The sequence below is a fragment of the Protopterus annectens genome, chromosome 7.part0 (genome assembly GCF_019279795.1).
Source record: "Protopterus annectens isolate FY-2018-M chromosome 7.part0, PAN1.0, whole genome shotgun sequence".
Lineage (NCBI taxonomy): Eukaryota > Metazoa > Chordata > Ceratodontiformes > Protopteridae > Protopterus > Protopterus annectens.
This window is the reverse complement of record NC_056739.1, coordinates 1630401146-1630428066: the sequence shown is the minus strand read 5'-3', so window position 1 is coordinate 1630428066 and position 26921 is coordinate 1630401146. Positions and strand designations below refer to the sequence as shown.

At 40.0% G+C, this 26921-nt stretch overlaps 1 protein-coding gene across 1 annotated transcript in view; it reads right to left on the bottom strand.

Annotated features, from left to right (window-relative positions):
• Positions 1-13822: 13822 nt before the first annotated feature.
• The window catches only part of RFT1 (RFT1 homolog), an 871244-nt gene continuing 858145 nt past the window's right edge, over positions 13823-26921 (bottom strand). Inside the window, exon 13 of the mRNA XM_044078176.1 lies at positions 13823-15715. Within this exon, the coding sequence (XP_043934111.1) occupies positions 15551-15715 (165 nt within the window). The 3' untranslated portion in view covers positions 13823-15550. The remainder of the gene's footprint in view (positions 15716-26921) is intronic.

The window sequence follows — 26921 nt, the reverse complement described above, 5'->3', positions numbered from 1 at the left end:
GGGTAGGGTTTTTGGCTGTAGTAGCCTTAATGCCTTTATGTCCCTGGGAAATGGTCTCTGGATCTGCAGTAGGATTCTTAAAGAGAAATTTGTGAGAGTCAGGTACTCTGTAGTACCTGTCAGGTTTTTTAGGAGCTGGTGATAAGGTGTCAAGAGTAAGACTGGACTCCAAGAAGACATCATGTACAATATCCAGGACAGGGGGTATAGCTAGAGGCCTGTGCTGAGACAAATCTAAAAATTCCCTGAGTTTCTTTTTGGACTGAGGATAGTTCTGGCATTTCCACCAGAAATGCTCTCTTAAGGTATGCAAGGTTTCACCAAAAGATAAATCCTCTGGAGGGGAAGCAGAGGGAATGGATTCCTCTGCATCTGAGTCCTCATAAGTAGATAAGGGTATGTCTTGGTAATCAAAAGGGTCAGTCATCGGACTCCTCGTTTGTAGAATCAGAAGGAAATTCAATTATTTGTCATTTGGCAGGGGAAGGCTGGCTTCCCCTAATTAGAGTAATAAGGTCTTCAGCCATTCTATGCATTTGTTTTTGTGGCATGGGAGCTTCAGCATGCACTTTGGACGTTGGTTTTCTAGGTGTAATGCGAACTCTGGGCCTGAGAAACGTGGTAGTTTTAGTTGGAAATTAAGTTGTCGGTTTAATATGAATATCGGTAGGTCAGAATACACCCTCATAAGCCGTGCCTGCACAGCGGCTCCGGACCCATCCAAGGTAGAGACATCCGCATGTTCCATAGTCGAAGAAGCATCTTGTGGCATACCGGACTCTCAATGGGTCTCAGCAGAGGCCTGCGAATCTGTAGAAGCGGGCATCAGAGGCTGCAAAGGTGCCTCACTGAGTACCGACGGACTGGCGACTAGCTTAGCAGAAGCGTCGTCGGCAGTTTTTGACCTTTGTGGTCAGTCTCTGTCTTTGTGCTTTTTCGGAAGATCGGTAGTCCGATGGCTTACCGAAGCTATTTCAGAATATGGAAAATGAGAGCAAAAGAATTTAGCTACAAAAATAGACTGACGACAAATGGTTCGGGCGTAAAACAAGGCACAAAACTGACAACGAAGGACATCGTGGTCTGGGCCTAAACAGGTGATACAGTAAGAATGAAAATCTCTGTGAGGTATTTGCTTTCCACAGGCAAGACAATTGTTAATTTTTTCTGACATCGGTTAGAACAAGAAAAAAGAATCCCCAATGGGGTACTTAGCTTTAGAAGACTTAGGTTCATAGGTTTATACTAGGCTATCTGCCTTAAGGCATTTATAAGCCTAGCCCAAATTTTTGTATGAAAAAATACTGTGCCCATTAGTTTGGTGTGCCTCTGTCCAGCAGTGACACAGAGATGATTCCTGGGGTAAACCTACGATCTCCCATCCACAGGTCAAGATTTCTCTTGAACAGAGTCAGCGAGGTGCTCTGCCTCACATGGACCGGGATTTTATTCCACAGCATAGGGAGTCTCTGAGTGATAAATCTATCCCTCCAGCACGTCCTATTTATATCTGTGCTAAGGTTTAAGTCGCTTGCTCTAGTGGTTTTGGTGGATTTGGATTTTTTGAGGTGGTGCATGTCCATTAATTCCGGGTTGGACATGGCCTTGTATGTCAGGCACATGTCACCTCTGAGCAGATGGTATGCAACTGAATAGAGCTGGAGTTTCTTCAATCTGGCAGCATATGACAGATTTTGGAGTCCCTTTATCCTTTTGGTGAGGAACTTTTGGGGTCTCTCCAATTGCTGCAGATGTCGGGTGAGATACATCCCGAATGGGGCATTGTACTCGATCATTGGTCTGATAAATGAAGAGTACAGGGGAACAATGACCTCACTAGATCTGGATGTGAATCCCTTCATGATCAGGTGGGCAATGTAGAAGGTCTTTCTAACCACTTTAGCTACGTGAGTGTCAAAGAAAGGCCACTGTCAACCTGGGTCCCCAGGTCCCTGATAACCTCTTCTGTGCTTAGTGGATTGCCACCTATATGGTAGCTTGGGGTTACCTTGTTTTTCCCGAAGGGTATAACTATACATTTTTGGCGTTTAACTTCAGGCCATGGCTCTGGCACCAGCTATCTGTTTCCGTGAGTCCCTTCTGAAGGATATCCGTGTCCGATGCACTTTCCACTATGGCGCCCAGTTTGCAGTCGTCTGCAAACTTTGTCAGCCAAAGTCCTCCCATGTCGGCCTGTACTTCTGAGAAGTAGATGCCGAACAATAGGGGCCAAGGACCGAGCCCTGTGGGACACCACTTGTGACCGGCTTGGAGTCTGACATAGCGCCAGCAACTCTAACCCTGTGGGTTCTGTCCTTAAGCCAGTTTGCAACCCATTTTGTGACATATGGGTTTACATTTAAGCTGGTAAGTTTTTCTACAATACCGAGTGGGGTATTGTGTCGAAGCCTTTGCAAGGTCAAGGTAGGCTGTATGGACTGCCTTTCCTCATTAATGGCCTTGGTGACTGTTTCAAGAAGTCGACCAAGTTCAAAAGGCATGATCTTCCCTTGACGAAGCCAAACTGGGTCGGGTCCAATGTCTGCAAGTCCCCTATATCTTTGTTTATGAGCTCCATTATGATCCTCTCCATAGCTTTGCAGACTAGACTTGTTAAGCTTATGGGGTGGTAATTACCAGGGTCCGTGAGGCCGCCTTTGTGGAGTGGGACCACAGTTGCCGTACGCCACTCCTTGGGCACGTATCCTGTGGTAAGGCTGAGATTAAACAGCTGCATTATGTGCGGGTTTAATTCCTCATTTAGCTCTTAGCTTAGCAGAAGCATCTTGTGGCATACCGGACTCTGAATGGGTCTCAGCAGAGGCCTGCGAATCTGTAGAAGCGGGCATCAGGGGCTGCAAAGGTGCCTCACTGAGTAGCCTGAGCCAGACCTAGTAAACTACTCCTGTCTAAGGAAATTTGAGGAGCAGTAGATACATGCTTAGTTTTCTGTTTCCAGCAGGGTTATTAATGGCAGCAGCAGCAGCTTCGACAAAGGTCTGAAACTCGAAAAAAAAAAAAAAAATTTCAGGTAGCGGCTGACTGGCACTTGTGAATTGCTTCTGCTTCGGGCTTCTTCTCGGCAAGAAAGAATGATGTAATGGCGTTGGCTGCATGTTTTATACCCCTGATGACCCGACGTCATGGAAGAGGCAAAAACAACCGAAGCAGAAATCCCAAGACTCTGGTATTCGGGCCGACTGAGGGCTACCTGCAGGCAGATAACCCAAATGTGATGACTACAACAGTGAAACATGAAGATCATCATCAGTGCTCTCCCACTGAAAGCAATGGCACATTCTAGAAATAGTATCAGACAAAGATAACCTCCCTCAGGGAGAGTCCAAAACTGAGCTCTCCTCTGAGTCAGAATCAGTATTTTGACTCTCTTTAGGAAAGAAAGTATTCTTCTTTCTTTTAACAGAAAGTACTGTATAAGAAGGATTAATAGCCTGAGTAAACCTTGAGCCAGACCTAGTAAACTACTCCTGTCTAAGGAAATTTGAGGAGCAGTAGATACATGCTTAGTTTTCTGTTTCCTTTTGTCAGGAAAATGGGGCCAGCAGGGTTATTAATGGCAGCAGCAGCAACTTCCCCAAGGATGGGCACAGCTTTCGGACAAAATAGAGAAGCCTTCCCTGTTCCCTCTTCCAGGACTGAGAAGAGCCACTCTTCCTTGCCCACTGTTGTGATTCCACCAGCTGCAGAGGATATGGCTAAGCCCTGGTTCAAAGTGGCTGTAATTGTAACACCAAAGGGATTCAAGGTAAAACATGAGTGGTCTGAGGTACGACTAATGGCCACAGCAAAGTCACCCACCTGCAGGTGAGACAAATTGCTCACCTGCTTTGACGGCAAAGGGTGTTTGATTAACTTTTTCTTTTTGTGGCTGGAAAAAGGACCAACAGATTGTTCTATGGTCAATCCAAAAATGGTGTCTCTTCCCAAAGGTTTCTCTTTGTGGCTGGAAAAAGGACCAACAGATTGTTTTATGGTCAATCCAAAAATGGTGTCTCTTTCCAAAAGTCTTTAAAAAGTCACTTTTTCACAAAGACAGTAAAAAGCACTTTAAAACAATTAGCCAAAGTAAAACGAAGACTGTTTCCCTCCCAAAAAAATGATTTTCAGTTACTTCAAACTGTTAAACTTATAGGAAAAAAGAGCACTCATTTTTAAAAGTGCAGAACTATCTCGTGGCAGTCCTTTAAAATATAAACTGCTACGTTTATAATAACTTTCATGAAGCAGAAAGTTATTAATAATAAATACAAATTATTGAAAGGAAGATTTTCTTCTACAAAAGAGAATGTATCTGAATGGAAAAGGAACAACAAAAACTGTCCTTCAATAACTGAAAGGCTCAGAGAAGCATAATCCTCGGTGGCAGTATAGCTCTAAAGACCTTGGCACAAAAATTCAACTTTTAGTCAGCTCAGCTCAAACTACCAGACAGTTTGGGTGCATGGAAGGTGCCCTGAAGCTTTGGATGCTGGCTGGCTGTTATATCCTTGGCAGGATATAAGCCATACAGCTAAGGCTACTGCAGCGATGATCAATATGATGAATATCTGAATTTACCCAGCATTCTGCAGTGGGCCATCACTGGGGCTAGATACTTTGTAAACACTGTTGTTGCAGTGGACAGCACAAAGGGTAATGCAGAGCATTATTAATGTGATCTAGACCCACAAAATCTTAGAAATCTCTTGAAGCTGCTTGCTACCGGAATGTTACGGTGAGCATCTTTGAGGTCTAAAGTCACCATAAGACTTTGATCTGGGATGACTGCTAACACTGTCTGAAGAGTCAACATCTTGAACTTTGAAATCTTTACAAAAAGACTGAAAGAAAATCCAAATCTGAACTGCAAGATGCTGCTTCTTTGGAACCAGAAACACACTGAAAAAAAGCCCTTTCCTACATGATCTGTTGGAACATGCTCTATAACTTCTGCATTTAAAGTGCTGGATCACTTAGGGGAAACAAATCTATTTGACTGGGAGGGTGAGGGGGTATATCCCTGAAAGGAGGGCGCTTTTCTAACTACTGCCAAATGACAAATTTGAATCACCTTCATAACCTACTTGTGTGAAACAATCTTTTTGCCAAACGGGAGCATTTAAAGTCAGATTCTGTGAAACAGTAAGATATGTTGAGGTAGGAGGGGTACAGAAGGTGACCTGGTTTCTGGCACAGCCATTATGACAAAGGCACCTGATCCTTTTTTGGAAAAAAAATTCCCTCTTTTAGTAATTTTCATTAGTCTCCTCCTATTATCTTTTCTTAGGTGTCTCTTAGCAACTGGCACCACTGATTTTATTTTGTCTTTTACAGGAAGCACTGAATTTGGATGAAAAGAACTTTGGGAAATGAAAAATCTTAGCAACTTCTTGCATTAATTTATCTCTCTTCTTCTGTCTTTTTTTTAATTTCTCCACATCTTTTGAGTTTTTAATACCATGAAGGGAATGGACCCTATTCATAAGTCAAAGCATAATTAAAGTTCATGAAATTAGTATTGGTTCAGTGTTTGATGGCAGCCAGAAGTGCTCTTCACAGCACCTGCAATGCACCCAGTAATCTCCTTCTGCAATTCGTATGGAGTTACATGTACTTGTAAAATATCTAAATATGACTGTAAATTCTTTTTTATAAAACCAGTTGCTCCTACTCCTACTGTCTGGGTATCTTTCTTTCGCATTGCTCTAGTTTCTGCCTGACATCATGATATTTTATGACTTTGTGTCTCTCTGTATGCAAGACACTGTAGTCACTGGGTATAGCGATTTCAATAATCAATGTGCTTTTGTCTTTTTTTCATGGACCACTATATCTGGTTTTCTCGCATTTATGTTTTGAACTGTTGGTAATGGGCGATCCAATGTGACATAGACTTCATCATTTTCTATGAGGCTTTGTGGCTCATGTTTGCAATGTTTTTTCAGCTACTTCAATATTATAATTATTAATTATATTATATTGTATTATACAATTATCCATTATTATATTATATTATAATATTATATTATTATATATTAAGCCTCTGACACTATTCCCCACTTGGGCATAACAGACAAACTCTCCCAGCTAGGCATCAACCCGTATGTTAGCAGATGGGTAAGCTAACTGGCTCACTGATAGAACCCACTCAGTCAAAGTAGGGGAAGCTACCTCTAATAGTAGACCCATAACGAGTGGTGTACCCCAAGGATTGGTCTTGGGGCCTCAACTGTTTGAGATATACTTTTCTGAGGTGCAAGCCAAAACCAGTGGTCTGTGGCTGACCAAGTTTCCAGATGACTGCAAGCTGGGCACTGTCTTAAATTCCCCTAGTGATGTGAACATCCTCCAAGAGGGCCTTAACCAAACTAATGACTGGTGCCAGAAACATGGCCTCAAACTGAACGCCTAGAAATATCCAATAGCCTAGTATCATCCTATGAACCTATAATGTTTGCACAATCCCCAGTGCAACATTCTTGACACATTATTATGTCTTTCAGTATACAGTCCTTCTGCTATTAGTATGTCACAACCAGCAACAAGGTGTGCAACTGTTTACAATTCTGTTTTAAAAAACCTACATTTGTTTGTTTCTCCCACATGTTCAATGGACTTTGTAAACCAACGTTATGTAGTCCACTATCTTGGGCCATCAACATTGACCCTTTCATTTTTGGTTTGAATTAACCTCTCCCTAACCATTCCTGCGTTCGATTCTGATCAACATGAGGTCATTCCAGGAGTTTTCTATACTTGCAACTATATTTAAGCATTTTCCACACTTCTTTCCTGCTCATCTGATCCTTCACCTTATATTCTTTCTTTTGATTTTTTGGCACATCTTATATTCTTTCTTTTTTTGGCACATTCAGTTGCTGTCTGATTTTTATCTACTTCTGGTTTGATTTCCATTCCCACTTGACGCTAATATGCTTATGCAAGACTAAGAAGGGAAGTCATCTTAGATTTATTCTCATGTTTCAAAACTTTTACTTTGTTTTGGTCTTGCGAGGTCAACAGATATGTATGCAGTCCCAAGATTGCAGCTCTATACATGTAATCAATTTCAAGAAGGCCCATACCTCCTTCAGAACAGGGAATTTATAATCTTGGTATGTAATAATTTTTATAAATCATTTGATGAGCATGAAGCATACTTGTTGTTTTCCTGTCTAATATATCCAACACCTTTTGGGGCCCGTCAATCACTCCAAAACTGTAAGTAAGGCAGCAAGAGCAAACTGGTTTATAGCTTGAACTTTGTTCCTAGATGTCAGTGCTGTTTTCAGGATTAATTTAAGTCTTTGAAAATATTCTTTATGGAGTTTTATTAGCATTTGGTCATGTTTTATTGTTGATCCTTCGTCAGTTCCCCAATATTTATACACTCCCTCTTACTCAAGTTCTTTTATATCACATTCTTGTTTCAAACCGATGTTTTCTTAGTGCTGCACATTTCTTGCTTTAAAGGTTGCTTTTACACATTTATCAAGACCAAAGGACATTCTTATACCATCTGAAAAAGTTTTGACTACTTGCAGTTGTGCTTTCAATTCCTCACCTGATGAGCTATACAATTTTAAATCATCAACAAAGAGAATATGAGAAGTCTTTACACTCTGTTGCTTTCTGGGAGCCAAATTGCAGACATGAACTAATCTGTTAAGCAGACAGCTTATTGGGTTAAGGGCAAGGCAGAAGAGCAGCGGTGATAAGAGAGTCACCCTGGAATATCCGTGAATGTGGGATAATGTCAAATGCTTTTTTTTGTAGTTTCTCCATGCCATACTTAGATTCTTCCCCTTTTTACAGTCCTCCACAATGACTTTATTTAACAAAAAAATTATCCTTTATTCCATATGACTATCTTTTATTACCCCTTTGTTCTACTGCCATAATTGAGTTTTTTTCTAAATGACTACAAACTCTGTCAGCATCAGTTCCAGTATATAGTTTATATGTCGTCAGAAGGCAAGTTATTGTTTTACAGTTTTTAGGATAGCTTGCAGGCTCACTCCTAAGTAGGAGCATTGTTGTTCCTGTTGTTAGCCAGGCTGGAGTCTGTTCAGGGTGCGCATATAATACTTTTAGCCAGAAGTTAGGTACTGCATCTGGGCCTGGGGTTTTCCAATTAGAGGCTTTTCTTAACTTTGTTTTAACCCCTCTGTCCGGTACTACATCCCATTTCATATCCTGTACATTTGAACTTCTTATTCTTTTACTTTACTTTTACTTCTTCTATCCATTTAGCATCCTTGTTATGTTCCACACAATCTTCATAAATACTTCTTCAAAATGTATCTATTTCTTCTTCTTTTGGTGGTCTTTCAATTCCTGTTACCTTGTTTCCCAATTCTCTATAAAACTTTTTTGGGCCATCAATAAATTGCTTATTTTGTACTTTTCCTTTATATTTATCTGTGTATATTCTAAGTTTTTTCTGCCTGTGCTGATATTTTTAGTTTATTATTTGCAATAGTGCATGATAAATCCTGATCTGTTATAATACTGCACATTGCTTTTATCATGTCTATCTTTCTGTGTATGTTTGTTGATCTGTTCCCTCTTCTAACAGTGACACTTCTTGTCTTAACTGCTTTATAGTTTTCTCTATTCGATACTTCCATGATGGCATTCGATTTCTCAATGTCCTTTCCCTTACTACCCTGTGTTCTTGTGGTAGGACTTTATCTGTGATTAATTTGACTGCACAATAATGTATCCTACTTACTTCTGTTATATTGCATGAATCTCTATGGACAGTCCTAATTACTGTGTTTTTGGGTTTTATTGACCTTCTGCATTCTATTTCTTTCATTGATCTTAATTTGTCTATTCATCTCTATTAAATCAAGTAACTCTTCTCTCAGATCATTTTCTTGTAAACCGAGGGGGCATTCTTTGTTCGCCATTTCCTGCGCCACTCTATAGAAAGTTCCAGAGCTTCTTCCTGTGTCATGTTCTCTTCAGTTTCACCCTGTGTCATCCATTGCTTTTTCATATGGGAACTCACTGGCCTATCACTCCATGGCACTGACTGTGTTAGAGTTGGCACATTTTCCTGTTCTTTCCCTTGCTGTATAGCTCCAACTGAACATTTTTACTGGTTTTCTGTGGAAGGCTCCAGAGTATTTTCATATGTCAACTGACTAGATGCTTCATGCTCCACTGGTTTCTCCTTAATTTGAGTGTCCATTGTTCTATCCTGCTGAGTTATTATTGGAGTTAAATGTTCTACACTAAATCCTTCACTTTGCAGGTAACCCATAACCTCAGTTTCTATTTCTTTAACTTCTCCATTACTAATCCTCTTTTCTACTTTTCCTCTTTGTTTTCTTATTTTTGTACTGTAAAATTTTCCATATCCAGATGTCTTTGCCTGTATTTCTCTTCAAATACCTCTGGTGCTGCTCCTTTTGCATTCATTCGTTTTGCTTTCTCCTTTGCATAAATATCGCACCATATTAAATAGAGTTTTCTTTCCCATGTTTGTATTTCTTCTTCAGATGTCTCCCGCTCCTCTCGTTTCTCCTTACTTTGGGGACTAATTGTTCCATCATGCTGTAATATGACCTGTGTTAGACTTTCTACACCGAATCTTACACTTTGCAAATTCTCCATAACTTTGGCTTGTATTTTTTTAACTTCTACTTGACTAATCTTCTGCTCTACATTTCCCCCTTTGTGATCTTATTTTTTTACTGTGAAATTTCCCATACCTGGATGTGTTTGCCTATATTTCTTTTTGAATATCTTTGGAGCAGCCTTTTTGTGTGTCAATTAATTTGGCCTTCTCTTTTGCATAAATATTGCACCATATCAGATATCTTTCCCATGTCCATATTTCTTTTTTATACCCTTAAAACATCTCTAAATTTTGTTCTTTAGATTTTGACACTTCCTCAGCCACTTCTTTTTCCAAACGACACAAGGTTTCTTGGTCTATACAGTATTTTTCATGGATCTGTTGTATTAATGAACATAACTTTTTATTTGAAGCTTCTGACAGTTTTACTTGTGGAAGTATTTTTCTTTCCCCTAATTTCTCTTTTAATCTTTTTGTATATCTTTTGTCTGGAATTTCTGGGCTTCTTGAATAATAGTAACAATACATAATTTCTTTCTTATCCTCAATAGTCCACTCTGTCATCTGTATGGCTCTTTTTTGGCCTATCAGTTTTTGTGATTTTTGTGGACTGCTACTTCCTTTTACAATAGGGGAGGGGGCATCCTCCCTCTGGGCCTGGCCTAGCCCCATTGTAGGAATATTTCCATGTCTTGAAGATTCTACATGGTCATATTTTCCAGTCCTGGTACCAGTGTGCCTACCAGGATTGGGCGATTTTTTTTTATCTTGGGACTTGTGCACCCAGCTATCTTTTTTTATTTTTTAACTTACTTCTGTCCGTGATATATGCTATATAAAATACAGTATATATACCAATGTTGCCTTGGTGCGATTTTGTGAAAAACAGGGTCCACCTTGTGAAGGTACACACCAAGACATGAGGATGAATTCAATTCCAGCGATACTTCTCTCCTTTTGCTGATTTTATCATCTCTCCATTCAGACCCCATATCATCTCTCCATTTCGACCCCAAATACCATTGTTTGAGAACCTGTCTGGCAGAAGGGCCAAATAAAACCATCCAGAGGGGAATTCAAGATTTCTGATGTTAGATCACCTGAAAAGTTTTAATTATGTACCCAGTCAAATCTTCTGAAGCCTGTAGCTAAAACAGTGTCTGCACAATCATACACATTTTTAAGACATGTTTAGAAACATGACACAAGTTAGAAGTAATTTGATTCAAGTAAGACCCATCTTCAGGAGTCTGGAAAACAGAAAACTATCAAACAATTGGCTCAGTTAAGCATGAACGTCTACATATAGCTCTGGTAGTTAAGAACTCTAAAGGCTACAGTAGAGAAAGAAAATGATCTCTTACCTAGTCTGTTCAACAGCTTATTCTCTTTATCCCCAGGAACTGGGTTAGGGGTGGTAAGGAATGTGTTTGCATTAGGAACAGTAGGAGAGATGGCTGCTGGATCTACACTAAGATGAGAAATATGATATTAGATTGAGAAACTTTATGCAGTTTATCTGCCTTTTTTGGTACTGATGGCTGAGAATCAGGAGAATTGCAGGCAGCATTAAAATCATCCTCCAAGGCTGGCAGAGTAGGAGGAATGGTTGCAGTACGTGGGGCTTCTTGTTCTAATAAAATCATACTATTTGCTCAATTCAGGAGGAACATTCACCTGTTCACAAGCAAATATGTTCTATAGTCCAACGAGAGTCTCAGAAATGGTGAAAGTCACCATTTGTACAGATTCAGGCTCACTATCTAAAGGGTCAGAGTCTTGGGCTATGGAACTCTCAGGTGACAGATCTCTGCCCCTATTACAATCACCTAAAAAAATTCTCATCCTTTGAAGTGGAGGAATAAGAAATAGGAGGAGGCACCTGACACATAGTATTGACAGTCTACAACAAAATCCTGGCTAAGGTACAAACATCATTTTTATACACAGAAACCACTTCTCTGTTATCAGAATGATTCACTTTTGGTTTCTTTTTCTAGGAACATCAGTGGAAGAACACATATGTCATCCTGAGCAAGAGGTTTCTTTCCTCAGCCACCCCAAGAGGACCCTCCTGGGGTGTCTCCGGCACCTAAAATGGATGGTTCTACCCTGCTCACATCAGACACTGGAGCAGCCACTGAGGATGTGTTTGACCCTATGTCTACAGTGGCTGGAGATGCTACACTAGATGTTTTCGAGGAAATCTGAAAGTGGTCTGAGGAACCAATAAAAGTCACTGCAGAGTGGGTCTATATCACCACATCGAGTGGTGATAAGTTTGAACGCCCTTTGTTCGAACTGAAAAGTCAGAAAGCCCTAAACCGCAAAGCTACGGAACATCGATTTATCGGTGGGCCGTCTTCGGGACTTTGCTATTTCCTCCACTGTAGAGCAATCTCGGAGTTGCTATATTTAAGTGTGGGGGGGGTGAAGCCCCCCCACTTCAGTTTGTTTTAAAGTTGTGAATTTTTTTTTTTCACGGAACAGCAATTTTTTTTCCCTGGGAAAAAAATCGCTGTTACGTGACTTTGCTGTTTAGGGTTTTCGGACTTTTAGGTTTGAACAAAGGCCATTCTAACTTATCACCATTCGATGTGATATAGACCCCTGCAGAGTAACCTACCATCAGTCGATGCATTGACTAAGACCAAGCTGAAGGCTAAGGCATGAATTTTAACTATTTTCTCCTTTTAGACATATTGGAGGAAGGAACCGCAGGACCGGGGTAAGAATCCATTGTGTAGACAGGAAGAAGCTTGAACACTGGTAAGCTATGCTAGAATGGTTAAGTTGGAAGGTAAGTTGTCACTAGTTCACCTAAGCAGCACACAACCCTTCTAAAACCTTCAATTCCCCAGCACAAAGTTACACAAGCAGCACAGAAGCAACTCCTATCAAAATAACTAACTAAATAAATAAATACAATAAAAACAGAGATACTTTCTCCCAAAGTGAACTGCCACTAAAATGAAACAAGGAAGTTGTCAAAAAGTATACACATTCCTTTAACAACACACAGTTTCTGCCTAGGAAACACACTTTCCAACCAAAAAAATTTCAATTTAGTTAAAAAAACCCAAAAAAAACATGCAAAACAACCCCCTGTGACTTAAACTAACATCTGACACCTGGAAAACAATTCCTTGACTAAAATAGCGATATCTGAGGAACGTCAACAGACATTCCTGAAAGCCAGTGGCCTTAAAGTGATATGCCACAATTCTGACAGAAAACAGATAAGAAAATGAAACACACTTAAAATAATAATAATAAAAAATAGTGTCAAAGTGTTCCGCAAAAGGATCTTACCTGTCTGACAAGATACTTTAGGCTAACTGCTAATCCTGAAGATCTCAGAATCTGTAAGGGGTGGCAAGAAAGTACTGAAGATTTTTAGTCACTTTGGCTGCTTATATAGCTCCCTCATAAAGGGCCAGAATGGCAGTATGGGATGATATGAAAGATTTTGGAAGTTGGTTGGTTGGTATATCCTTGGTAGGATACAACCACAAGCTACTGCAAAAGTGAGAATGATACATAATTTGGTACAGTTTCTGTGGTCCTAAGAGGTGTTACATCAGAGCTTACTTTCACATTATTTTGTTGCTTAGCATTTCCCCTTGCACTTCCATTAGGAAATGTAGTGATACAAAATTTTCAGGCACAGGATCAAAAATCATTTCCCCGCTACTTGTGAGTTCCTAACACCCTTATCTTTGCACTTAGTTAAGGACAATATCTCCTCCAAGCTAAAAAAACACTACATTACAAAGAGACAAAGAATATTTCAAGATTTGTAAGCACTGAGTCATTTGCCAATAATTTTGTAGTAAAATCTACAAAATTTTCATTTATAGCTAATCTAAAGATGAAAAAAGAAAACTCACATCTGCCATTACCTTATTACATTTTACAATAAACAATATAACTTTTATATTTTAATTTAATTTAATGAATGACATACAAACTTTAAAAGGGAAAGGAAAGAATGGGTGTAAGTATTATTGTGGAACATGTGCTGCTCAAAAATGCTAAGATATCCAGAAACATTCTAAAGCAACCGGATTAAAAGTGAAACGGCATTTCTAATATAAAAGGGAGCAGGGGCTGTTTTGTGAGAGAAATGCAGTCACAGTTCACTGAGAAAGAGAAGTCGAGAAAGATTGCAATTACTGCAAAATAAACGAAAAGAAAGGAAATAAAAAGAATCAAAACACAGAAGCACTGGTATACAATAATATAAAATATTTAATGAAGTGTACTGGTCATGAGCTTTGGGAGGAGTCTGGGACAATGTTACAACAGAAGAAGAAATAACCTGACTCACTCTGACAGCAACTGCATTCTTGTACTATGATCAACTAATGGTCGAATCAACAATAATGTTTTCCAATTTGGAGCAAATAAATACACGGAAGGTGGATATCAGGAAAACTTGAATTTAGTCCCAAGAGGTAGTTGCAGCAAGTGTAGGGTAATTCACAATTGATAACGTCTCAGTGCTGACTCTGTGGCATATAGGAATAGAGCCCTGACCATAATCAAGATGACCTGGACTTAATTAGAGTCTGAGCATTGCAAGAGCCTGCAGGAGAATGGGAAATGGGCATCTGTTCTTAGCTCACCCACACTGAGGAAAACAGGAACCGTGCGCATCTCAGCAAAGTGCACCCCAAAATGTGATTCTACAGTGGATATCAAGGAAGACCTAGGAGGAAGTAACAACCTCCTGGAGAAGGCCAGGGATGTCAGCTAAGGATAGCCACTTTGAGCTAGTGCACCATTTTCTCCATGTTGCACCACTTCATGCCATGCACCAAAACAAATGCAAAACTCATAAGGGAGAAGTCAGGCATATACAGCAAAACCCAGTCTACTCACGACAAAGACCCATCACAGCCTGACTCTTCCTCCTACCAGGAAGGGGACCAACCACTACAACAAGGAAATAAATGGCACCACAGGTCAGTAGGATGGGTTGGATAGCTGGGCAGGGTAGGCAGAAGTATACAAAAAAATGTATAAAACTATGGTGATGAGTGCAAGCACTTTCGACTCAGTCCAAGCTGTTTTCACTGAATACCCTGAGTGGTTCTACTTCCAATCAAAACAAGATGCAAGCAATGCTCATTCAGTGACATGGCTGGCCATTCTGTGCTATAATGCCACAAATAGAGGTTTGTGCATGAAGTGCATTACTATCAGTTGTAGATGGTTGATGAAGTTCCCCTGTGCAGTTGTAGTGAATTTTGCACTTTCTCATTCAGTATTTCAGTGTATTAAATGTAAACAGTTTACCAAAGACACACAGTTACCATTGAATCAAATTTCATCCACAGCCTAATATCTGTGCTACGTCAAGCTGCTGGGTGAGTTGTTTCTAGTGAGGGTTAGCAGCACCAAACATACAAGGTGCTTAATTAATTATTCATATGGGCTGTGGTCACAGCTCACTCTTCTAAACACTCAGCAGTACTGAATATTAAGGGCAGCTCAGTGGGTGCTATTGCCAATCTGCTCAGTTCTGTTTCTGATTTGAACCTTTTTAAACTATGCCAAATTAGCAAAATAATTCACAGTACAAAACAAGCTGTTTTGTGACATTCAAAAAAATGTTTATCTAATAATAATTAAAAAACCCATAAAATGTCAGTCCATGTATCAATACATGATCATACTATACTTGAAGTCTTCGATTCATTAAATTTTCACCTGCTTTTGTTTTCTTATCTAACAAGCAGACGACATTTACAAATGCCATCCAGAAAAAATCCAGTTCATTCCTATATTTCAACCATGAACAGTATTACTTAGGTTTACTGCTTTTTATGGAATGCCACCGAAGAATTGCAGGATAACCAGTGTCCATGTTATGACTGTGTTCAAAAAATATATGCCAGAGAAATTCTAGCATAAATACTGCCTTTATGTGCCTGTTTATCAGTAGTCTTTCCAGAGCTATGTATCTTTCTTAAGGTAACGAGGGAAAAGACGAGTCTTAGCAAAGCTAATCAGCTTGGTTTCTGTGAAGAAAATGGTTGTGAAAACAGCCAAGAAACACAGGGCTCCAATGAATATATGAATCAGTCTGTACAGCCAACCTTTGTCACAACAGAACACCACCTAAAATTAAAAAAAAAAAAAAACAATTAATCTGATTGCCTATAACAAATCATTAGTAGTCATATATAAATAATTACAATGCACTATGGGTCAAATGTAACATTTCTAATTTGAAACAATAGTAAGTTAATTCTCAATATAGCCACAATAATTTTATGTTATAAGGAGGGAAGGAATAGGAAATGCAGGGTGCTATCCCATTCAAGGTACAGAAAAAACAATCAATTGTTTTTGGTATTCAAGGAAGTATTACGAAAAGTAAAAAAGAAAACTCATTAATGTGGTCAAAACTTCGGCAATCAACTTGGTGTCTCAAAAGTTGGGCCTTCTTATTGTGGTACAGGTAGTACAAACCTGGGCACTTGCTATGAACACTGGAGGGAAGGAGAAAATTAAGTGATTCATGACAGGTCTCTTTCACTGAAGTGTAGGTCAGTAAAGCAGTTGGCACCTGGTGGTGGTAGTGGTGCTGCGGCTAGCTGGAGAAGACTACTAACATTCCAACATCTCTACATCTATGAATGCAAGCATATGCTATTTTTCACTATATATTCTATTTCTGATGAAAGAGGCAAAAACTTGAATAAGCACAGATGAAGCCTACCAGAAGGACTAAGTACTCATCTCTGCATATGCCAACTCTGACTGCTGATTGCTAACACTAGTCAGAACTACCACTGACGTAGAAGTGGTTGTCCAGTCTAGGAAAGGAATGACCTGTTGCCCAAATGCCCCAAGAAAGTCACACACTCCCAATGCCAGCTCTAACAGATGCCTAGGCACTAGTTAAACCTGAGTTGCCAGGACTGTACTCAGGCCTTTATGCCTCCACACCAGTACAGCAGGCTAAAAGACATGTTGATAGTTCAGATGCAAGGCAGTCAATTCTATTTTTGGAAGACTTCACATTTGGGTGTTTATTCTTCACTTGACTTGAAATCTTCTTTCTCAGGATATTTACTAGAGTGCTCCACTGATTTAGAATAGAAGTTGATCTGAAAAGTCTGCTCCAAATTAACAAAGCTAATCTGCACTAAGGGTATAAACGAGATCATGACAGTATACTGATGTTCTACATCAAAGTAGTGCTGTCTGGCACACACTGAAGAAATAACAGATATCTACTCATCCAATTACCTGATTTGCAAGAAGGCCATCTGCGGTGGGTTACTGTTGAAATTTCCTTTTCAGATATCTCCATTTTAGCAGATTTCAGAATTTTACAGATCATGAATTGAATATGTGTATCCTTTTCAGCTAACATGAGTAATAGTTAAACATCCATCTCTGGAATACTCTTTTGCTCTTTCTCAGTCTCCCATTTTCTCCCATATCTTAGATTCTACCCCTGCAAAGTAAATAGGAAGATGAATGGACTGGTATAAGGACAATTCTGAAAAAGGTATTGGGGGAAAATCTGGGTCTATCCTAAGGAACAACAGACTCTTGAAAAAGACCATAAAGGGTTCCCGACAAAGAAGGCCTAAAGCTTGGACGTATTGTAAAGAGTAATTGTAATGACAACCAAGAAAAGGGACTTTCTAAAAGCAAACATAACAGCTGCAGAACCAGACAATTCCAGTAAGGGGACTGGCAAGCTCTGCAAAGGTGATCAAAGAAAGAGAACTTCTGAGGAACTACTTAACTGGTGGGTGCAGGGCCCTAGTTCTGCCCATCACAGGGTCAAGATATGCAATTCTGCTGCTAGAGGACATCTGTTCATAAAGTTATTGAGTACCAACCTACCAAGGAACCCAGATGGCACCACACATGGAAAGAAGCTACTACTTTTGCAAACTTTGGTCAAGAGGACAGCAAAATACAGCAAATAATAAGGGGTTAGGCTATTTATATACAAGGCATTACATAATTAAGTTTTAAGGGTGACAATAGGACTTAAGAATTTTGATTGTGTAAAACCATTATGGGATAACAACATTTCCTATTGAATTCCTAATGTAAAGGCAACTAGGAAGCATAGTGTTATCTCACTGTTGACACTAATAACAAGAACAAACTTCTTTTACTTATCACATGTTTGAATTAGATTCATAGTTTCACAGGTGTTTACTAGGCTAATGGTCACAAGGGCCTTTTTAAGCATAGCCATGCATCCCAAATCACTAACAAGTTTTCATACTCTTATAAGTGTAAGCAGGGGCTTGGGAGATTAACCATTTACAAGCTGCCTGACTCCAATAGAGACATAGGTGGCAGATCAAGGATGAATTTCCTATTCCCATCCAATTGTCCAAGTTACACTTGAATTTGGTTAGGGAGGAACTCTGCTTCACATGGATGGGGAGCCTGTTTCAGAGAAAGGGCAGTCTCTGGGATACATGCCTGTCTCTCCAGCAGGTTCATTTTATATCACAGACAAGATTTAAGTCTTTAGAATAAGTAATTCTGGTGCAGTCTGTTTTGCAGATATGTAGGAGGGCCATCAAAGTGCGGTTTGACAATGCCTTGAATGCCAGACACAGATCTCCCCTCAACAGCCTGTAGGAGACAGAATAAGGTGATAAGACCTTGAGGAGGTCTGCATAAGATATGCTACTTGCACACTGTATTCTTTTAGTGAGGAACCTCTATGGACATTATAAATGTTGGATATGCCTGGTTAGGTACAAACCAAAGGAGGCACTGTACTCAATTATAGGTTTGATAAATGCCGAATACAGTGGAAAATGGCTTCCTTTGACCTAGATGCTATATCTTTGTTTATAAATTGCACAATGCTGTAGACACATGATGGTCAAAGGCTAGATTACTATCTATGTGTGTCCCCAAGTCCCTGAATACTGGGTCAGCTCTTATGGGTGTACTGTAAATATGATAGTTAGCAGGGATGGATGACCTCCTGAAGGACACAATTATGCATTTCCTGGCATTTAGTTTTAGTCCTAGTCACCAGTTATTTGTTTGTGTCAACCCTTCCTGGAGAACACTTGTGTCGGTAGTGGATTCAATAACAGCTACTAATTTGCAATCATCTGCAAATCTAGTCAGCCAGAGGCCACTGACATTGGTCTTGACTTCAGAGAAGTAAATGCCAAAAAGGAGTGGTCTCAGGACTAATCCCTGTGGGACTCCACTTGTGACTGGTGTATTTGTAGAGGTGGATTCCCCAATTCTAACTTCCTGAGAACTGTCTGTGAGTCAGCTGGCTATCTACCGGGTGACATAAGGGGTTGTACATAACCACTTAAGTTTGTCCAAAACATCCAAGTGGGGTGATGTATCAAATGCCTTGGCCAGGTCAAGGTAGGCAGTGTGAACCATTTTTCCCTCATCCATTGCTTTAGTGACCTGCTTAAAGAAGTCCACCAGGTTGAGTAAGCATGACTTTCCCCTTGACGAAACCAAACTGGGTTGGGTCTAGTGTCTGGAGGTTTCATATGTCATTACTGATCATTTCCATGATAATTATTGCCATGGCTTTGCATATGAGACTAGTCATGACTTATAGGTCTCTAGTTTCCAGGGTCTGTAGATGGCCCACCTTTGTGCAGAAGGATGACTGTTGCTGTTCTCCATCTGCAAAGCACAAAGCTTGTTTGGAGCTACAGTTAAACAGCAATTCCAGATGGCCTGAAAGGTCATGTTTCATGCTATTTAGAAAGCATCCTAGGATACTGTCTGGGCCCACTGATGCAGTGTTCTTGGTCTTAGAGACAGCATTAAAGACCTGTTCCCTAGTGATAGCAGGGGAGTTATATTGGATGGTATTTCTTGAAGGAAAGTTGATGGGGAGAGAGGAGTAAAGTTGGAACTGAATTTGTCAGCCAGCAGGTTTGCTATAACTTCTGGCAAAGTGTAGGAGGTTCCTTTATCAATGACATCTGCACACAACTGTGTAATGCCTTTGAAGTTGTGGACATGGCTAAAGAATGCCTTGTAGTTATCCATGGACTGAGAGGCCAAATTTACCTGAAATTTAGCTTTGGTAGACTATTTGTCCTCTGTGTTGTGGGGTTAGTTTGATGAGAGTGCTTTTATCCTACTGGGTGCTGCACCTCCTAATTTTTGCCGTTATTTTCTTCCTTCTGTTATACAGCCTACTGATGTTGTGATTGTGTCAGGGTAGCTTGTTTTTTTTGAGTTAGTTCTGTACTTCTTGGTGGGTACAGCTACCTCTAAATAGCTATTAACATGCTTGTATAGGTTTCTGTGAACAGTTCTACATAAGTAGCTGTGTTCTCAAGGTTTAGGAGGCTTGAAAATTTGCCAGGTTATCACTTAATAATTGGAAATTAGCTTTAGAGTAGTTCCAGAATATTCTGGGTTTAAGTGGGGTTCCAAGTTTTATTTTTACTTCAAAGGAGACTATTTTGTGGTCTGAACTGACCAGGAAAGACATTACTCTAGGGGGTGAGCACCACTCTCCCATACTAGTGAGGACTAGATCCAGTATGACTGCACCCCTGCTTGGTGTATTGGCAATCTGGTCAAAGGAGTTTGTGTTTACAAAATCCAAGAACCTCTGTGTTTGTACTTTTGATGTTGTATATGATTCTCAGTTAATAATAGGGTAATTAAAAGTTGCCTGTGAATATGGTATTGGGTTGGATGGTTCATAGCTGTTTACTAGGCTAATGACCACAAGGGCTTTTTTAAGCCTAGCCATGCATTCCAAATCTCTGACAAGTTCTGATACCCTTGCTAAGCATAAGCATGAAACATTTGCAGGTTACCTCTGTCCATTAGAAACACAGGTGCCAAACCAGGGATGAATTTCCAGTTTCCCATCCCATTGTCCAAGTTGCACTTGAATTGGGTTAGGGAGGAACTCTGTTTCACATGGATGGGGAGCCTGCTCCATAGATGGGGTAGTCTCTGGGATACATACCTATCTTTCCAGCAGGTCCTATTTATATCACAGGCAAGGTTTAAGTCTTTAGAATGGATAATTCTGGTGCTGTTTGTTATGTGGATATGCAGGAGGTCCATCAGACTGGGGTCTGACAGTGCCCTGTATGCCAGGCATAGATCTCCCCTCAAAAGCCTATAGGAGATAGACTACAGAGATAGGGCCTTGAGATGGTCTGCATGTCCTATATTACTTACGCCCTGTATTCTTTTAGTGAGGAACCTCTGTGGACGTTCCAGTTGTTGGATATGCCAGGTTAGGTACATACCACACAAGGCATTGTACTCAATGAAAGGTCTGATGAATGCCAAATACAGTGGAACAATGACTTCCTTGGACTTAGATGCCATACCTTTGTTTATAATTTGTGGAGCATAGAATGATTTCCTCAACACTGTAGACACATGATGATCAAAGGCTAGATTACTATCTATGTGTGCACCTAAGGCCCTGACTACTGGGTCAACTCTAAAGGGTGTGTTGTCAATATGATAGTTACCAGGGATGGATGACTTCCCAAAGGATACTATTATACATTTCTTGGCATTTACTTTTAGTTCATGGCTCTGATACCAGTTGTTTGTCTGTGTCAGCCCTTTCTGGAGAACATTTGTGTCAGTGTGAGATTCAATGGCAGCTCCTAATTTGCAATCATCTGCAAATTTAGTCAGCCAGAGACCACTGACATTGGCCTTGACTTCTGAAAAGTAAATGCCAAAAAGGACAGGTCCAACAACTGATCCCTGAGGGACTTCACTTGTGACTGGCCTCTTTGTAGAGGTGGACTGCCCAATTCTAACTTCCTGGGTCCTGTCTGTGAGGCAGTTGGCTATCCACTGGGTGACATACGAGTTTGTACATAACCTCATGAGTTTGTCAACAATACCCGAGTGGGGTATTGTGTCAAATGCTTTGGCCAGGTGAAGGTAGGCAATGTAAATGACTTTGCCTTTATTCACTGCTTTGGTGACCTTCTTGAAGAAGTCCACCAGGTTGAGTAAGCATGATCTGCCTTTGCCGAAACCAAACTGGGTTGGATCTAGTGTCTGGAGGTTTACTACATCTCTACTGATCATTTCCATGATAATTCTTTCCATTGATTTACATATAGGACAAGTGAGACTTATTGGTCTGTAGTTTCCAGGGTCTGTAGATGGCCCACCTTTGTGCAGAGGGATGATTGTTGTCTTTCTCCATTCATGAGGCATGAAGCCTGTTTGGAGGCTACAGTTAAATAGTAATTCCAGAGGCCCTGGTAGGTCATGTTTCATGCTATTAAGAAGGCATCCTGGTATACTGTCTGGGCCCATTGATGGAGTGTTCTTGGTCTTAGAGAGAGCATTAAGGACCTGTTCCCTAGTGATAGTAGGGAATTATATTTAATGATATTTCCAGAGGGAAGGTTGACGGGGAGAGAGGGGTAAAGTTTGAACTGAATTTATCAGCCATTTATCTTCTAGCTCAGTATAGGGGACTCCATTTACATTGAGCTCTGTACACAATTGTGCATTGTCTGTGAGGTTGTGGGCATAGCTAAATAATGCTTTGTGGTTGTCCTTGGCCAGAGAGGCCAAACATACCTCAAATTTGGCTTTGGTAGACTTTATTTGTCCTCTGAGTTGTTTGTTTAGTTTGATGAGTGTGCTTTTATCCTGCTGGGTGCTGCACCTCCTACTTTTTGCCATGATTTTCTTCTTCCTGTTATACAGCCAACTGATTTTGTGATTCCACCAGGCTGTCTTGTCTTTTGAGTTAGTTCTGTACTTCTTCCTGGTTGGTATAGCTGCCTCTATGCAGCTATTAACATGCTTATACAAGGTTTCTGTGAAAATTTCTGCACAGGCCGAAGTGTTCTCAGGGTTTATGGGGAATTGAAATTTTGACAGGTTCTCACTTAATAGCAAGAAGTTAGCCTTAGAATATTTTCTGAATATTCCAGGTTTAGCTGGGGGTCCAGGTTTCATTTCTACTTCAAAGGAGACCATTTTGTGGTCTGACCTTACCAGGGAAGCCATTACAGTAGGTGGTGTGCAACAGTTTCCCATATTAGTGAGGACCAGATCCAGTATGGTTGCACCCCTCATTGGTGCACTGACTATCTGGTCCAGGGAGTTTGTGTTTACAAAATCCAGGAATCTCTGTGCATGTAAATTTGGTGTCATATAGGATTCCCAGTTCATAGTGAGGTAATTAAAATCACCCATGAATATGGCATTGGGTTGAGTGGTTAGTGTCTCTAATAAGTTTAAATACATGGTATGGATTTTCTGGGTTAAAGAGCGGGACCTATAGCTTGCAAGAAAGTGGTATTGTATTTTACCTATGGTGATCTGAATGTGGAGAAGCTCAAGTGCATTGTCCTGTTTGATCAGCCTCGATCTACATTTATTTCTGAAGTAAATTGAGACACCGTTACCTTTGGTCCCTGTCTATGTAGCAGATGGTCTTAATGTGTGGAAGGCATTTTAACCTTGCACTGTCAATGTGCTTTCCATGGCTTTAAACCATGTCTCGGTGACGAAACACATGTCAGCATTGTCAAGGATGAAGAGAGCTTCTAGGGAGTGGAGTTTTTTGTTTAGACTCCTAGCTCTGAGCAGTAATACCCTTAGATTTTCTTGGTTTTGATTTGCTATGTCGAAAGTGCTTTCAGTTTGGCATTGCCTAAAAAGGCACAATGGCGGAGGAAATTTTTTAGCTAATATTTGAAAGCCTACAGGGAAGAGGTACAGACCATCCCTGGCAAAGCAGCGTGGTCTGTTGACCATCTTCTTCCATGCTGACAAATATCACACCCAATGACACCAGAAACTAAGCCATTTAATACAGTCATCTTTTGTTTGTATTATGGCGCCATACTTGGTGAAAGGTAAAATGTCGCTCAATGCTATATGCATATCCCTCTGGCACACATATTCCGAGAACTCTGTGATGTATCTCTTCATATAGTCTAGGGAGGCATGTCTCAGGTCATTTATACTCACATGAACTAGGACTGTGTCATACTGGTATCTGTTGTCCAATGACCATAGTGTGTGTGTGTGTGTGTGTGTGTGTGTGTGTGTGTGTGTGTGTGTGTGGAATATGGTGGATCCTTACCCTAGCTAAGCAACTGATCGTGACTTTCTCCTTACTCAACCCGGTGAGAGGGACACCAATGTGTCTCACAATGGAGTCTTAAATGAGCAGAATGTTGGATTGTGTGGTGACTTGCCTTATGGGCTTTGAAGTAGAGGCTCCATGAGATGTGGCTCTATGTGTTGATGTGTGCGTTGTTTTGAAAGAGTGCATTCAGGGTTGCTGAGGGTATTTGTTATGTGCACTTCATCTAGGAGTTATATTTGGGGTTTAGGAAGGTTACATTTAAGTGCATCAGCACATGTGGGTCTATGTGTCTGCTTTGAATTGTGTGTGATGGGTACAGAGTGTATACTACTGACAACCTTATTGACATTTGGAGTGCTTTAATGTGAGAGCTTTGCCTCCAGTGACATTGTGTAAATACATCTCTCACATACCATATTAGTTTGTTTGAGAATTAACTGGTTGTCTGTAAACATGATGGAATTTCTACATTGCCTCAGGATGCCCATATTCACCAAGCTGGTAACAGAGATAGAGGGAAAACTCATATCCATGGCAACAGACCCTTTTTTATTGATTAGACAGTTGGAGCGAGAATATAAAGTAATGTCAGGAGTATCTGGTTTGCAACTCTGGGGGCAGTGCCTGTCAATGCAATCTAGTTGTGCTGCATGGAATTAGGTATTGGTGAAATTTCAATGGTGCTGTTAGAGAAAAAATGTCAACTCAAGGTGTCAGCATCTATACAGAGCACCACCAAACACTGGAAGGGAAAATATTAAGTAGACCTTGATGATTTATGGATGAAGTACTTAGGCAGATATTCTGAAGTTAGGTTAGACACCAGGAAATCCAGCAAGTATTTACTGAAAAGAAAAAAATAGCTTGTCAAGTATGATGAAAAGATGGGAGTTGCCTGAATGGCTACTACTAGTGCTGGTCTCACCACAGCTTCGCACTGCTGTGATACAATGCTGCTTTACTTCTTCTCTCACCAGACGCAACACAGTAGCATCAATCCAAGATGAGAAGCAGGCCACAGGCTCTTTTGGTGATCCACAGTCTTATCCCAGATGATGCAAGGGTCTAAAGGCTTCTTGTAGCCTTTTTCTGGTAGATGCCTTGAATAACAACCAGACCAATCAGGAAGGTTCCACACAGACACTCACTGCCCAGTAAGAAACAATCAGGAATCAATGCAGTCTGCTTCTTCTTTCACAGGAGCAAAATATAAGAATAAATTCCAACCTGGCACCTATGAAGCAGTTATTAGGCTTTCTGGTGATCAGCGATCTCCTGGAAATAAAATACCCATGTTCCTTCTCTCACCAGGAGCAAAACAGAAGCATTAATCCTAACAAGACTACAGAGAGGAAGAATGCAAGCTCTCCAGTAATTGATGGTCTTGGAGTAGATGCTGCAGATTTTAAAGGTAAAATGGGGAAAATGGTTTAATACTGTAACAGCTGCAGTGTGCAGTAAGCAGTTAGGTATGAACGAGGGGGTAATTTAAGCTTTAATTATCTAAGTGGAGAGCCAGTAATTTTAAAAGTGAAACATAAACTGGAAGGGGGTGGGGATTTTGTATTCTGATTCTATGGAATAAAGTAGGATGGCCAATAAATTTAAATAGCTGAAGGGGAGTGATTTCACAAAGATGATAACTTTGGGTTACTCACAACAGCCAATGAATAAGGACAGGGACTTAGATATTTGGTCAAATTAAAATAAGGGGCAGGCAACTAGAAAGACAGCTGAGTTTAAAAACAACACCAGCAGCAAAGTGGGAGGGTGGTGAAAAACTTAATTTCTTGTGACTCACAAGAGACAAAGCTGTGGTCTCTTTCCTACTTTAAATATATAATTAAAATCAGAACATAAGTAAAACACTTTGTAAAGAAAAAAAATCACAGTATACAAAACAGAAGAAGGAAATGAATCAATGCAAAATACAAGAAAGCAAAAACAAATTAGCCTTTCCCTCACAACAAGTTGAGTCAGAGTCTGGGTGAGCTTTTCCAGTCACTTACAATTAAAAAAAATGACAGTTTCTTTGGGATGGATCACCATTAGAGTCTGTGTTCTGTACTGACCATTAGGCCAGAACAATGGATACTATGAAAATATAAGGTGGGTATAATCAAAATTACTCAAACACTACCATTACTGTAAATCTCTCCAAAAAAAAAGATACCTATTATTTTGCTGATTAAATTTTAGCTGATATCTATGTAAGCAAACTGAAATAACTGAAATTAACATTTTGTGATCACATTAAAGAAATAAATGCAAGGGATTTGCACTTTACTGCTGCACTGATTTATGAAAGGGTTATATATACTGAAACAGACATCAACTTACCTTGTAGAGATGGGAAATACTGGCTTTCTTGTAAAAGAAAGTATTTGTTACTCTAAGGTTGTAGAAGATTGGGATTATAATATTTTGTAAAGTATAAATATGCCGACATAGCAAAAAAAAAATAACTTCACTGAAAGACTCATGTTAAGAACAAGTTTTTTTGAATTACAATGACTGAGGCTTCACATGCATCCTTGTTCCCCCTGTGAATATGAATATTTTATGATAGAAATGGAAAAAAAATGAATTCAAACTTTTCCTTTAGGAATATTTAAAATTTTTAAACAGTTTACATTTATTAAATGTTTATAGCCGCGGTGGTGCACTGGTAGCATTGTCGCCTCACAGCAAGAGGTTCTCCTGTTCGATTCTCAGCTGGAACGCCTTCTGTGTGGAGTCTGCATGTCCTCCCCATGGTTGAGTGGCATTCGAAAGACATGCGTGAATGGGCATGCCTTCGTTGAAGGTTGGGTGTCAGGCTGTTACCTCGGCACCATAAAAATATCTACTGCCGATCATTAGCGGACCGGAGTTCTGCTGTGTTGACCCTAACCGGGAAAAGCCGAAAAAAAACAACAACAACAACATTTATTAAATGTTTATACCTGGAAATCTACTTATTCTTTTCAATTACACACCTTTTAAAAAACATACTTGCATGGGTGATCTTTTGCATTTATTAAGAAGTGCTGAAGTAGGTAGTGTCTGGCTACAGCATGTGATGCATCAAAAGTGAAACACTGCTATTTCAAGCTAATCACTTAGAACCTATCATTCACAATGAAAGACTTACTTTTACAGCTTACTAAAAATATTCATTCTATATATTCCTGTCATTTTTGTTATTCTTGTGTGGCATTTTACTGTGAATTTCATTAATGTGACTTTGAA